The 16,116-nt window shown below is 42.2% G+C and overlaps 1 protein-coding gene across 2 annotated transcripts in view; it reads right to left on the bottom strand.

Annotated features, from left to right (window-relative positions):
- LOC117522257 (kelch-like protein 14) overlaps window positions 1-16,116 on the bottom strand; it is a 37,207-nt gene extending 21,091 nt beyond the window's left edge. The window contains exons 1-3 of one of the 2 annotated variants that reach the window (XM_034183646.1): window positions 15,632-16,116; window positions 13,751-14,651; window positions 11,825-11,946 (exon numbers count right to left, since the gene is read on the bottom strand). In XM_034183646.1, the coding sequence (XP_034039537.1) occupies window positions 11,825-11,946; window positions 13,751-14,628 (1,000 nt within the window). In that variant the 5' untranslated portion in view covers window positions 14,629-14,651; window positions 15,632-16,116. Of the gene's footprint in view, window positions 1-11,824; window positions 11,947-13,750; window positions 14,652-14,782; window positions 14,911-15,631 lie in introns of those variants that run through there. The other variant, XM_034183647.1, reaches the window with a different exon arrangement.

A 16,116-nucleotide genomic window follows, 5' to 3' on the forward strand; every position in this document is an offset into this window, starting at 1 on the left:
ATACGCATGCCTCCTTTAGCTGAGGCTGCCTTGATAAATTTAGCCAAATGTGAAGTAAAATATTGCAGGTGACTATAAAGAAATATTATACTGTAACAAAAAAAATGTCAAGGCCTGTGAAATAAAATTAAAAACAACACTATGAGACACAATTACAATGAGTATGTAGCCAGATTGATGAATGAAAATATAATCTGCATTGACAAAAACACTTTTTTTAATCAAAGCTATATAAATCATAGGTATGGCTCCTTCCAAAACGACAGACAAAACCTTCATATGTTCAGCAATAATGATGCAAAGGACAATACGCTTTCCCATTAGTTCTTGTTTGACCTTTGCAATATTGCAACAATATAGTGGTAAGCCTGAAAAGGTCAGGAAAGACAGAGAGAAAACATGTGGCGTTCCCATTCCAAAGATGTGTGTGTGTGTGTGTGTGTGTCTTTAAATTGTGTGTTTGCTTTATAAATTCTCCCACAGAATAGATTTTTAAGAGAATTATGATAACTTGACTCCAATATGATGTCCAAAAAAAAAAAAAAAAAAAAAAATCAATAATAAAAACCACATCCTGGTAGGAATTTCAACAGAGTGCAAGATGCCATTTTAATTATATTTACCTTAATAGCTACAGTACATTTTTTTCAGCTCACAGGTGCCTCAGTGTTGAGGATGTCGGCGACTGGAAAAGGCCAAGAGAATGCAGCTGTATCATATGGCTGTGGCAGCAAGATGGGTACTTTCGGTAGGTGGAGATAGGCCAGCGGTTTGAGGATGTGGCTGCCATATGAGATCTGACCTGCTACATTTGCACAGATGGTTCCATTTGGAACAGAATCCAATCTAAGTGGAATCATTACAGTCCGTGAATCCATGTGTATCGTTTTTGTCAGAGACGCACAAGTGTGGGCCGTGACTCCCTGGTGGATCGTGATGGTACTGCAACAACAGAGATCAACTATACTTGAAAAGTCATCAATGATCAGAAATTTAATAAAATATCAAGTGGGAAGTCATAGCCATATTTTGCTATATTCAGCAATTAAAATAGTGTTGTAGTTCTGCATCATCAAACATTGTGTATTTCAAGTATGTGAAATGGAACATTTTCAAAAATTTTGGTTTTCAAACTCAATGATGTAACTGTAGATAGGTGACACCATTTGGATCTGAATTTCTAAAAGTAGAGATTGCAATCATAATCTCTACTGGTAGAAACTGCGATTCTACCAGATCACAGTTTCTACCTTGACACACACACACATTATATATATACGTATATATATATATATATATATATATATATATATATATATATATATATATATATATATATATATACGAGGTCTGTTAGAAAAGTATCCGACATTATTATTTTTTTCAAAAACCATATGGATTTGAATCACGTGTGATTACAGCAGACATGCTTGAACCCTCGTGGGCATGCGAGAGTTTTTTCACGCCTGTCGGTTACGTCATTCGCCTGTGGGCAGTCTTTGAGTGAGGAGTCGTCCACCCGCTCGTCGATTTTTTTCATTGTTTAGGAATGGCTCAGAGACTGTTGCTTTGTTTGATAAAAATTTTTTCAAAACTGTAAGGCACAACTGAGTGGACACCATTCAATAAATTCAGCTGGTTTTCGGTAAAAATTTTAACGGCTGATGAGAGATTTTGGTCTGGTAGTGTCGCTTTAAGGACTGTCCACGGCGCCTGACGGCAATCTGCGCTTCGAGGCGGCAGCGTCTCGCCGTTTCAAGTTGAAAACTTCCACATTTCAGGCTCTGTTGACGCAGTAAGTCGTCAGAGAACAGAGAACTTTCAGAAGAAGTCGGCATGAGGAGTTTATTCGGACATTCCATTGTTAACGGTCATTTTGTAATGAAAGAACGTGCGGGCAGAGTCGCATGTCGGGCTGGACCCGACCGCGGGGGGTCGCGGCAGGAAAAACACCTCCGTTGGAAATCTTAACGGGCAAGTTGGAACATGCCCAAGCTGTTAAACAATTTCTCAGTTACTCACTTGTTGAAAGCCATTAAAAGCCGCCTGAATTCTACAAATGGTTTTCAACACGGAGGTGTTTTTCCTGTCGCGGCGCACACAGATTTGCCAAGTCGTCACGGAAACGACTCGGCGAATTTGCGCATACGTCTTTCATTAAAAAAATGTCCTTAAACAGTGGAATGTCCGCATAAATTCCTCATGCCGGCCTCTTCTGAATCTTCTCTGTTCTCTCACGATGTCCTGGGTGAATTAAGCCTTAAATTAGGATGTTTTCAGCTCGAAACAGGCCGACGACAGCGCCTGGAAGCGCTGCAGGACGTCCCGCTCCGTGGGAAGTCCTTACACTGACAGAAACACCCCATAATCTCTCATCAGCCGTTAAACTTTTCACAGAAAACCAGCTTAATTTCTCGAATAGTGTCCACTCGGATATTCCTCACAGGTCCAGAAAAAATGTTGATAAAGCAACGCGCGCCGTCTCGAGCAGCGTGTGAAACAAAGGAATTCAGCCGAGAGGGCGGGACCACATCTCACTCAAGGCCTGCCCACAGGGAAATGACGTCACCGACACGCGTGAAAAAACTCACGCATGCGCACGAGGGTTCAAGCATGATTGGTGTAATCGCATGTCATTCAAATCCATATAGTTAAAAAAAAAAATAAAAGGGTCGGTTTATTATCTAAGAGACCTCGTATATATATATATATATACACACACTCACACATTTATTATTTACATTAATTATTAAGATCCCATTGTCTTGTGTTCAATTTGTACATGTTCAATAAAGCCCCTCTAACAATCAGTCAAACAATCATAAACAATATTTTATTTATGGTTTAATAGCGTCTGCAGGAGGGCATGCATTTGCACATATATGAGCTTTTCACAAGAGCGGAAGTTAGCTTTGAGTTAGTGAAAGTTAGCATGCACGCTGACGTCCATGAGATATATTGTAAATCACTCCAGAGGTGTTATCAGGTTACAAAAACAGTGTTTTCAGTTTCAGAAGTGTTTATTTGTCACTAGCTTTTATATAATGTATGACAAAGATGCTATATTGACACACAAATGAAGCACAGTTAGCAGCTAGCTGGACCAGCCAGTGACGTCACCATGCTAACATCCACGAATTGTCTATTTAAGATTATTTTTAAAATGGAACCAGAATTAATAAAACAAAGCTTCCCTTTCCCAGGCCAACTTGACCACATCTGACTGGGGGATCCAGAGGTGTTCCCAGGCCAGTGTGAAGATATAATCTTCCCACCTTGTCCTGGGTCTTCCCTGGGGTCTCCTCCCAGATGGATGTGCCTGGAACACCTCCCTAGGGAGATGCTCAGGGGGCATCCTTACCAGATACCCGAACCATCTCAGCTGGCTCCTTTCAAGGCAAAGGAGCAGTGGCTCTACTCCGAGCTCACCACGGATGACCGAACTTCTCACCCTATCTCTAAGGGAGACACCAGCCACTCTCCAAAAGAAGCCCATTTAGGCCATTTGTATCCGCGAGCTTCTTTCGGTCGGTCACCACCATAAATAAGAGTAGGAACAAATACTGACTGGAACCACTCCATTTGCAATACAGCTATGGATGGTGCTTTCTGAGTACAAATCAACCATATTTGTGTCCAAAGTCTGACAGTTTGTGGATACGAAAATGGCCTCTTTCCTCCACCTCAGACTAGACTCGTGGATGAGAGTCTGTGACAGGAACTGGTGGTTCATATACATGATGGAAACCCTGTGTCATTGTTTCCACTTATTAAAACTGTCAATAGTGTTTAATTTCACAATACCCACAAATGACATTCTAATCCCTCGTTCCTTTATGGGACAACATCCTGCTGTCCATTTGCAAGCCACCATGTTTGTTTGTCCATCCCCAATCTTACATACAGGGAATCCGGGAAGTATTCACAATGCTTCACTTTTTCCACATTTTTCAATGTTACAGCCTTATTCCAAAATGGATGAAATTAATTTTTTTCCCTCAAAATTCTACACACAAGATGCTTTTGTAAGGATGTTTCCTTTATTTTTCTCACTTTATTATTATTATAATTATTATAATAATTATAATGTTATTATTATTTATTGGCTTTCCTCTATGCTCAGAAGATAAAGACTTGATGTTTATAAAATGTAGAGCAACATGTATGAGCTGCCCCTGCTCTGTTTCTTTTCTTCAAATAAAAAAGTTTAATAACAAAAAAATTCTACACACAATACCCCATAATGACAATGCAAAAAGATTTTTTTTTTTTTTTGCAAATTTGTTTAAAATTTTAAAAAGTACAAAATTACATGTACATAACTATTCACAGCTTTTGCCATGAAGCTCAAAATTGAGCTCAGGTGCATCCTGTTCCCACTGATCATCCTTGAGATGTTTCGAGTGTTTAATTGGAGTTCACCTGGGGTAAATTCAGTTGACTGGACATGATTTCAAAAGGCACACACCTGTCTACATATAAGGTTCCGCAGTTGACAGAGCATGTCAGAGCACAAACCAAGCATGAAGTCTAAGGAATGCCATGTGCCTTAGTAAAAGGCACATGGCAGCCCACCTGGAGTTTGACTAAAGGCACCCAAAGGACTCTCAGACCATGAGAAACAAAATTCTCTGGTCTGATGAGACAAAGATTGAACTCTTTGGCATGAATGGCATCATGTTTGGAGGAAACCAGACACCATCGCTAGAGTGAAGCATGGTGGTAGCAGCATCATGCTGTGTGGATGTTTTTCAGCAGCAGGAACTGGGAGACAAGTCAGGATTGAGGGAAAGATGAATGCAGCAATGTACAGAGACAATCAGGATGAAAACCTGCTCCAGAGCGCTCTTGATATCAGACTGGGGTGACGATTCATCTTTCAGCAGGACAATGGCTCTAAGCACACAGTTCAAGATATCAAAGGAGTGGCTTCAAAGGAGTGGCTTCAGGACAATTCTGTGAATGTCCTTGAGTGGCCCAGCCAGAGCCCAGACCTGAATCCAACTGAACATCTCTGGAGAGCTCTGAAAATGGCTGTGCACCGATGATCCCCATCCAACGTGATGGAACTTGAGAGGTGCTGCAAAGAGGAATGGGCAAAACTGCTGAAACACAAGTGCACCAAGCTTGTGGCATCACATCCAGTAACACATGATGCTGTAATTGCTGCCAAAGGTGCATCAACAAAGTATTGAGCAAAGGGTGTGAATGCTTATGTACATGTGATTTCTTTTTTTTTTTTTTATAAATTTGCTCAAATTTAAAAAACTTTTTCATGTTGTCATTATGGGGTGTTGTTGGTAGACTTTTGAGGGGAAAATGAATTTATTCCATTTTGGAACAAGGCTGTAACATAACAAAATGTGGAAAAAGTGAAGCGATGTGCATACTTTCCCGATGCACTGTACTTCACTACACAAATGATGAGGATGCACAAAAAGTAACACTTATAGGTGGCTAGTTGCTTCCAGTGTGTAGTGGGCATCTTGCGTGGCAGCAGCCTTACATTGGGGTGAATGTGACGCATTGATGTGTAAAGCGCTTTGAGCATCTGATGCAGATGGAAAAGCGCTATATAAATGCATTCCATTTACCATCTTGGCAATCTGACTGACTGCTGATATTTTCATATCTTACGGATTGCACCACCCTAGTTATTATTCAAACTGAGATTCTGATTGAATTCTGGAAGCATGAGCTGGTGTCACAATACAGAACTACCTTGGACGCTGGATGGCAACCACCCAGGCAGACAACTGGGCTATCTCTACCTCTTAAAAGTTACCAAATACAGTGAGGAAAATAAGTATTTGAACACCCTGCGGTTTTGCAACTTCTCCCACTTAGATCATGGAGGGGTCTGAAATTTTCATCTTAGGTGCATGTCCACTGTGAGAGACATAATCTAAAATAAAATAAAAAATCCGGAAATCACAATGTATGATTTTTTTAATAATTTATTTGTATGTTACTGCTGCAAATAAGTATTTGAACCCCTACCAACCAGCAAGAATTCTGGCTCACACAGAACTGTTAATTTTTCTTTAAGAAGCCCTCTTATTCTGCACTCTTTACCTGTATTTACTGCACCTGTTTGAACTTGTTATCTGTATAAAAGACACCTGTTCACACACTCAATCAATCACACTCCAACCTGCCCACCATAGCCGAGACCAAAGAGCTGTCTAAGGACACCAGGGACAAAACTGTAGACCTGCACAAGGGTGGGATGGACTACAGGACAACAGGCAAGCAGCCTGGTAGAAGACAACAACTGTTATGATTATTTATTAGGAAGTGGAAGAAACACAAGATGACTGTCAATCTCCCTTGGTCTGGGATTCCATGCAAGATCTCACTTTGTGGAGTAAGGATGTTTCTGAGAAAGCTCAGAACTACACAGGAGGACCTGAAGAGAGCTGGGACCACAGTCACAAAGATTACATTAGTAACACATGATGCTGTCAAGGTTTAAAATCCTGCAGGGCAGCAAGGTCCCCCTGCTCAAGCCAGCACATGTCCAGGCTCATTTGAAGTTCACCAGTGACCATCTGGATGACCCAGGCATGGAAATGTCTAGGAGTCTACGAGGAGGCAGTAGAGTTTCTAACCAGATTGTTTAATAAAATCTTGGAAAGTGAGAGGATGCCTGAGGAGTGGAGACAAAGTGTGTTGGTTCCTATTTTCAAGAACAAGGGTGATGTGCAGAGCTGCAGTAACTATAGAGGCATAAAGTTGATCAGCCACAGCATAAAGTTATAAAGAAAGAGTAGTAGAAGCTAGGCTTACAAAACAGGTGAAGATCTGTGAGCAGCAATATGGTTTCATGCCGAGAAAGAGCACTACAGATGCAATGTTTGCTCTGAGAATACTGTTGGAGAAGTACAGAGAAGGCCAGAAAGAGTTACATTGTGTGTGTTGTGGACTTAGAAAAAGCTTATGATAGGGTGCCAAGAGAAGAGCTGTGGTATTGTATGAGGAAGTCTGGAGTGGCAGAGAACTATATTAGGGTAGTGCAGGACATGTACAAGAATAGTGTGACAGCGGTGAGATGCGGAGTCGGAATGACAGACTCATTCAAGGTGGAGGTGGGATTACACCAAGGATCAGCTCTGAGTCCTTTCTTGTTTGCAGTGGTGATGGACAGGTTGACAGATGAGATCAGACAGGAGTCCCCATGGACTATGATGTTTGCAGATGACATTGTGATCTGTAGTGAGAGTCGAGAGCAAGTTGAGTCTAGACTAGAGAGGTGGAGATATGCTTTGGAGAGAAGGGCAATGAAAGTCAGTAGAAGCAAGACTGAGTACATGTGTGTGAATGAGAGGGAGCCCGGTGGAATAGTGCAGTTACAAGGAGTAGAAGTGGTGAAAGTAGATGAGTTTAAATATTTGGAGTCAACTTGTAAAGTAATGGAGAGTGTGGTAGAGAGGTCAAGAAGAGAGTGCAGGCAGGGTGGAGTGGGTGGAGAAAGGTGGCAGGAGTGATTTGTGACCGAAGAATACCAGCAAGAGTGAAGGGGAAAGTTTACAAGACAGTAGTGAGACCAGCTATGTTGTATGGCTTAGAGACGGTGGCACTAACAAAAAGACAGGACGCAGAGCTGGAGGTGGCAGAGCTGAAGATGTTGAGATTCTCTTTGGGAGTGACAAGAATGGACAAGATTAGGAATAAACATATCAGAGGGACAGCTCAGGTGGGACGGTTTGGAGACAAAGTCAGAGAGGCGAGATTGAGATGGTTTGGACATGTGCAGAGGAGGGACCCAGGGTATATAGGGAGAAGGATGCTGAGGATGGAGCCACCAGGCAGGAGGAGAAGAGGGAGGCCAAAGAGGAGGTTTATGGATGTGCTGAGAGAGGACATGCAGGTGGTTGGTGTGACAGAGGAAGATACAGAGGACAGGGTGAGATGGAAACAATTGATCTGCTGTGGCGACCCCTAACGGGAACAGCCGAAAGACAAAGAAGAAGAAGAAGAAGAGTGGACATGCACCTAAGATGAAAATTTCCTCTCCATGATTTCTAAGTGGGAGAACTTGCAAAATCGCAGGGTGTTCAAATACTTATTTTCCTCACTGTATATGCTACAGCCAGGTGAAAAGTGGGCAACCCCTTGGCCTTTAAAAGAGATTCCTTAAGATTGAAGCACCTGTACACTTGATCATGGACAGGGAAACGCACTATGTGAACAAAATCTTGTGATAGACGTTCTCTTAAAATGCACATGGTACACCTCATATGAGTTTTGCTCTGTACACAGAAAATTTTGTTGAGTAAAATGTACTCTGCTGGGATAACATTTGATCCCAGTCTAAATAGAGTAAAAAACACTATTGTAGAGTGAAAAGAGCTCTACCGGTGTCGCTGACTGAACGGTCCTCCCGCCCTGTCTCCACTGCGCATGCGTCATTTCGGAGCTCAGCAGTTCCTGTGGATGGACTGCCTTTACCCAAAGCAATCAAATGGATTAATGGGATTATTAACCATCAGATGACAAGATAACACCTCTTAAATCATTCTAAAGTCATTTTTAAGCAGAAACCAGGCGGTTTTAAGCAGGAACGAGGTGATATTCTGTGACAATATGAAATGATGGATGGATGGTTGGTGAACGCAACAGCTAGCAGCTGTGTAGCTTTGGCGCTGTGATCCTTCCTCTGCCTTTTCTGATGAAATAATGCTGAATTTATGCAAATGATTGTTGTACAAAAGCTTCAGATATCTGTCGCTGAGAGAGATGATAACTGGAATACAGTTTTAAGCAGAAACAAGGTGTTAATCAGTGAACCACGGCTGATGAGGCATGAGCAGTGAAGGCAGGGCTGACTGAGTTTTAGGGTGGACCATTCGGTCGGTGACACCGTCTAGTCATTGCAAGTGGTTTTACTCCAATAACAGTTTATTTTACACTATGAGTTGATTTAGCCCCGTGGTAGAGTATATTTTGCTCTATTTAGACTGGGATCAAGAGTAAATTTGCAGAGTAAATTTTACTCAGCAAAATTTCCTGTGTAGCTGTTCATGTCACGCAAAGTCATTCCAATGGTACCCAAGGATCAAAAGAGACCTAGGAGCAAAGACATCTAGTTATCACTCTAGGCTACTGGTTAGCGTCAAAGTCTCACAACCACGGAGGAAGACAAGAAGCATTAGAACCCTAAAGACTTCATTCTCCTGCAAAAGTATTGCCATTGTCAAACACCTCTACCCAGGAACCTCTTTTCAGGTATCTCTTGATTCAGAAGGCCAAGTTTCCAGAGACATGAACATCACTGCTGAGATAAGAAAATCTCTCAAGTTCAACACTTTCACCGAACACAGAGACACTTCTGATGGCCGAGTCTAGGAAGTCATTAAAAGCCTGGATCTTAATTTTGATCTAGGACAATGGCAAACCCAGGCACTCTGATTCCTTACTCAGCTTCTCAGAATATCCAATGATACAACAAAGAACACAGCATTTTCTGTGAAATCAAAGTCAACAAACCCTTCCTCACCAAAAAAGCAACAAACCCTACCCAACACCCAGTCCATGCAAGCATTGAGGAGCCAGAACACATTCCTAATGAGGGAGGTTACGTTTTTGCACATATAGTATTTATTTGTGTATTTGTGGGACTACTCAAAATCTAACACAGCAGTTTACTAAAATACTTGTTGGAAAAAAAACAAAAAAAAACAAAGGCTTGTCCTAAAAAAGACAACACTAAATTTCAGAGCAGATACAGAGGACAATGAGAATTTACTGTTTATCATTATGATCCACTTTAGTTGGTGTAGACGGCAATGATCACCAAACTGGCCACATCCCAGGATGTTTAGGGATCAAGCATCAGCAAGCACAGCTTCAAGGATCTCCCACACTTTTCTGGCTTGAATATTTGCTAGTTGCACAACCTGGGTCCAGCTATGTTTCTGTGTAGGCTCTCAGTTGTCCAGGTGGTTTCCATAGTAGAGAAGCTTGATAATCAAGCTTCTCTACTATGGGTCCAGCTAGTTTCAGACGTTTTGCATACACATATTCCTCAGATTATTGCCTACTTCATTGCAGTTGTGCAGGGGCATGGACCACAGAACTAATCTGTGAAAACCTAGTACAGATTTCACAAGGTAGTTTTCACAGGGTAGTTTTATGCCCCGGTCACACGGCACACGGAGATAGCTGGACAAAGGATAAAAAGTCAAAAAGTCAAAGACTGCCTTTGACGGCTTTCACATCACCGAAAAGCCTGCAAATCAAGCAAACTCTAACAGAACGAAGTGAACAAAACAAAACCGAAACTACCAAAAGAAAAACAAAGCAAACATTGACCCTAATGCTTTAAACAAAATCAAAATGAAACATTCACGATCACGTGACTGAAAGCAGGTATAAAACCAAACTGTCTCTGGTGCTGGATCCATGGCCTCATCCATCCTCTCCGTCACTGTCCCCTTCGCCACCACTGCCAGGTCTGCAGGTACATGCTGACCATGAGTTTGTCATCATCAATCCAGCCACCAACGGCTGAAATGTGCTTCAATAATGAAAGTAGTTGATAAAACTTTCTTTACGCTATTGTTTCTGTATGGAAACATTAGTTTTTCAACCCAAAAATGAACGATCCATTAGTGATACAAGGATGCAAAGTGTTGTTATTGATTCATTCAGATATCGTTCCCTTCATTCAGTACATCGAACTTGGGAGGTTGATCGAAGTTCAATGAAAGGCAAATGAAATGCTAACATTACAAAAACTAAGCAAATGAAAAGAAACTGTCAAGAAATAAAGGAAAATGAAATACGGACGATTTGAGGTTGTCGTCGGTATATGTTCAAATTTTTCAAAAGTTTTAAAAATTCTGACGAAGCGCCAGCTGCAGGAATGAAGGTGAACGGTGGTTAAACAATGCCTCCGAAAGTCAACGAAAGTCCAGATTTCTTGTTTCGTTTGGGCCTCGCTGTCCTTCGTTAGTGCTGTGTGAGCGGGGCTTTAAACAATAAAAGCCATTTTTGCACAGTACACATTTTGTTTGGGAGAGTACATTTACTGTATGTTAGTTACTAAACACCTATGTATTGATGGGTATTAGTGTATAGCATTAATTTTAAACCATCTTTAAGAGATATTTATTGCAAGATACTGCGATTGACGCATAAACTGAATTTTGCAAAAGTTTGTGGAAAAAGGTTTTGTATGGCCCAAATAGATATAAAATATTTTTGCTAAATGTGGCATTTGTGGAGGTGTTCATTCTGAGTGCCCTAGGTTAGTAGTGCTATTTTACTCGATCAATCAAAACACTATGCATTTTCTTTTAAATGTTTGCCTCAATTTGTCAAAAAAAAAAAAAAAAAAAACAGTGACAGGACTTTTTAAAATTTGTTATCTCAACCCAAAATAACCAAGACATCTTCACCAGCTAATTTTTTATGCTGTTTATTAGTGCATATAGGGTAATTCAATTTAGCAGGTTGATTAATTGTAGCTTTAAAAAAAAAACATCATGGTAGACTTTTAAGTTATTGCTGCAATATTTCTGCCACAATAGATTTTTAGATTCAAATGAATCTCATCACACATCTTGCTAACATATTTCATGAAAAACAAGGGAAGCCAGGCGTGAAACTTCACAGTACTGTGAAGTCACGCTCTGATTAAAAACTTATATTAAAAGTGATAGTGATACATTATTACCTCAAGGATTTAGGGAACTCTTTTCCTCATTTTCCGTGGAAATTAACCTGTGTTCAAGTCATCCAGAGGAACAACTTTTCCTCATCAAAAAAAAAGCAGCTAACACAAGACGCCTCAGGTAAAAAGCAGATTCCTCCTACTCACTTGTGAGGATCTTCCATGTCTTTTTCTCATCGTCATAGTACTGGACCAAATTGCTGGGGAGACGATCGGGTCCAGGAGGCAAACCACCCACCAGTAACAGCATTCTCTTATTGGAGCGGATTCTGGAATATTGAAATGTGGGTGTATGACCATGTTTTATTAGACAAAACAGGTAGCAAGCCATGAAGTAAAATAGCCACAGGCCAGATGTAATGCAAAAAAATTAAAATAAATTACTTCATTTTCATCATCATTACAGAATTTATTGTGTGTACAGCAGCTCTCAATTCTTGCATACATTCCATGTATGTATGAATGAATGAAAGTGGGATTAAAACTGAGAATAAATACACAAACAAATGTGCCTTGTCTGAGTACAACCCATGAAATTCAGATTACTAATTCAGCAATACATGACGACACTGAGTGCAAAAATGCTTACAAGCATACTTATCCCTTTGATGTGTTACTGAATGGTTATTGTGCTCTAAAGATACTTTTCAATTAGCTGTGAAGCGAGGACGGTCCTGCAGGGTGCCATGCTGGAAGCTAAAAGTGCAATTGAGCACATAAACTTGCCTATACAATGTCTCCATTTGATTGGCTGTAATGATTCATATGACCTCTCTGAGGTACTTGTGACACGCTTCCATCTGTTGCGTATGATATATAGCCACAAAACTGCACAGTTTATTGTACAATAATGCCGCTGATGTGGCTGCTAATAGATTTAAACACAAATCTAATAATAATCACAATGTAGGGTAAATTATTATGATTATATTCAGACTTAATCCTCCCCCCAAACACACACACACACACACACATTTACTGTTTTATGCTTTGGTACATCACTATTCTCTCACTGAATTTTCTCTCCTACTGACCCGACTTAAGTGTTTTGGGGTTATTCGTATGCAAATGAGCCCCTGGACAAAGATAATGGTGATTAATGGAGAAGAGAGAAACAGAGACACATGAAACTAATTATGGAGGTTTCTTGATTCTGAGCTCATTTACGTCTGTATGTGAAAATAGGTATGTAACGTAAAAATGATCAACATGGAAAATTTTTATTTTCAACTTTAGCTGCAGTTTCATGCCACAGCTTTCACTTGTTAATCTGGCCGTCAGATACGTGTAATCTATTAAAAATTGGAATTCCGGTCAGACCACTCTTCCAGATTTTTAGTCCTCACTGTCTAACTACAGTCAGCTCTGTAAACAAAAACCTGACAACAGCTCTGTCAATCAATCAACTCACTGACAGCGCCTGTCTACTTACCAGCTCTGCAAAGTGCTGATCAGGACAAACACGGAAGCAAGCCAGGCAGCTTTGTCCATTTTTTGTGTGTGTGTGAGACAAACATATGTAGCTAAGCTTCTATTGTCCCTCACTGTAAATAAACACTGGATTCAATATTCCAAATATAATGTTTCTATAGAAGGGGAGGCACTAAATTGCTTGAAACTGCCCCCCCCCCCCCTTTCCTTTGGGTGGGTTGGGGGGTGAGCAGCATCCTTACACCTCCACCACAACTTGCCACTAACCGTACTTATGAATACAGGATTTTCACATTCTATTCATGTGTGTTACTACAAATCATATGCATAACCTTTATCTAGTTTGCTGCATCTTGTCTACACTGATTACAGAGCAATTATGCAGATGTTTGAGGAAATAAACGCTTGTTTTTCTTCACTGAAACATACAGTAACCTTGCAATTGTGGATAAAGTGGAGCATGGAATAGATTAAGCCCCCATGTCAGATGGAATTCCTTTCCAGGAAAACACCACAATCCTCATTACCTGTGCTTTAAACCTCATGCCCCAATGGGTTTTTGCACAGGGGGATCTGTTCAATCATCTTTTGTTTTCCATTTGTTGTGCATGTTAAAGTGCTGTCTGTTTGCATGCTCCTCACCTGCTGGCAGTGGTTTGCCTGCAGTGCTGCCTGAAGGGCATCAGGTGGTAATTCATGGCATCTAGGAGTAGTTTCTGGCACACAGGGTCGGTCCTCATGAAGTCAACTGACTGCACCCTCTCCACCAGCTCCGGGGCAGGTATGAGGGCGAAGCGAAGCCTCTTCATGAGGTCCGGGGCGTAGTGCATGCGAGTCTCTCGGTCATGCTCCAGCCAGAGGACTGACATTTGGAAGAGAGCCAGTTCCGACTCCACCGGTGGCGGAAGAGCATCTAGCATGGCGCACATCTCCTCAAAGTTTAGCAGCAGCACGTCCTCCACGAGGTACTTGTTGGCTAACTTCTTCGTCTCGTCCAGTCCGTGGAGTGCGGCGATCTTGCAGATCTGCTTGTAGTTCTGCACAGAGATCTGGTCATTGAGGAACTGCACACTGAGCTTTGTAATCTGTGGGATGTTGAGAATCTTGCTGACTGACAGCACCTCTTCCACAGTGTCCAGGGAAAGAGTCACGTTGGCAGTGTACAGGTACTCCAGCACTAATCGTAATCCGATGGAGGAGCATCCCTGGAGCACCAGGTTATTTATTGGCCTAGTGCTGGGGGTCATCAGCTTGTCATCCGGCGAGGATGAAGGGGTCCCGCTGCTCCCCTGGTCCCCTTTGCTGCCCTCACTGTTGATTACATTATGGGAGGAGAAGAGAGTTCTGAAATACTGGGAGCAGGATGCCAGCACGGCTTTGTGGCAGTGAAACTGCTGTCCCTGGGCAGTGAGAGTCACATCACAGAACAGCTGTTTTCTCCACAAGAGGTTGAGCCCATGCAGCAGGGTGTCACTGTGTGTTGGGTCAAAGGTGGATGTTCTATCACCCGATCTGGACATGACTTCCTGTCTGTGAACGCCACCTAGGCAACAAATAAACCATGCACGCCATTTACCTCAGGTCACCGATTTCAATGAACTATTGCACATTTCTCACATAAGTATATGACACTGATCGCATGCAGTTGGAGGGGGGGGCGGGCGGGAGAGAAACCTCACGCCGTGCCAGCCGGCGACATCCAACACGGCTTCAGACGGGTTCAACTTTGGGCACTGGTCGTACAGCAGCAAACAAAAACGCAGTAGTTCCCACAGTGTGCCACTCTTATGCATTCTTACTCGGGATGATTGAAATGGAGGCTGAGCGTTGAAGGGCGCTGTCAAAACAAAACGCGGACGCGCGGAGATGCTGCGGCGCTTTCCGCGTCCATAACGCGTCTCAAGTTGCTCTTTTTTTTAAAAAAGGAAAAAAAAGGAGACCCGACTGCAGCCGTGGACGGACAGAATGCAGCAGCAGCAGCGGCGGCGGCAGCAGGGTTCAGCCTGACACCTTCTCCTGCACAATGAGGACATTACGTTTACGGAGTCATACAAAAGGCAACGAGTTCGCCTCCGAGCCGCCAGCGGGTGAGGGCGCGTTTCGGCTCCGTTTCGCTTTGAGCCGAACGTGAGTAACGCAAAAAAATATTCGTAAAATGCAGCTTTGGGCGAAGTTAAACGCGACGAGAACATGTTATATTTCCTCAGCGCTAAAATAACCGCGATTTCGACGTGCGTAATGCGCGTAAACTTGGCACAAGCGTCGATTCCGTAAAAGCGCCCGTCACAACTAAACGATGTGAGCAGCTGTGCCAAAACTTACCTGACTTCAGCGCTTGACAAAAAAAAGGGGAAAGTAATCTCCAGGATCCCCCCCCCCCCCCCCCCCCAAACACACACACACACACACACACACACACACACACACACACACACACACACACACACACACCACACACACACACACACACACACACACACACTCATATGCACACACTCAGAAAAAGAAAATAAATAATCTCACTTGAATTTCCTTTGTTCTTCCTTTTCAAGAAACGTCCTTTTCCTTTAAAGCGCGTCGCCTCCAAAGAACCATTAGAATCCAACTCCTTAAAGTCACTATTTCGGCTTATTTGTTGACGTTGATCATTTGTTCTTCTGAATTAACAAGAAGTGTGTGTGAGTGTGTGAGAGGGTGCTGTGCTTTCTGCAAGAGAAGAAGAAGAAGAAATATACGTGTGACAAATTATGCTACCAAGAAACAACACATCATTATCCTTGGGCCTGGGGCTCAGTGAGTCGTAACGAGAGTAATAGGAAATCCACGGTTGGGGAGAGAAACGGTCGTGCATGGCCGGTGGAGAGAGACCATGCAGGGGTATGGATGCTGGAGAGACTCGCAAAATTATGGCTCAAGGCTATTGTAAAAACTGTCGAGCGTAAATGACTGCGATTTCAAACATCTATGGAAGAAAGAAAAGAGAAAAGGGGGGGGGGTAGAGAGAGAAA

The sequence above is a fragment of the Thalassophryne amazonica genome, chromosome 12 (genome assembly GCF_902500255.1).
Source record: "Thalassophryne amazonica chromosome 12, fThaAma1.1, whole genome shotgun sequence".
In the NCBI taxonomy this organism is placed as follows: Eukaryota; Metazoa; Chordata; class Actinopteri; order Batrachoidiformes; family Batrachoididae; genus Thalassophryne; species Thalassophryne amazonica.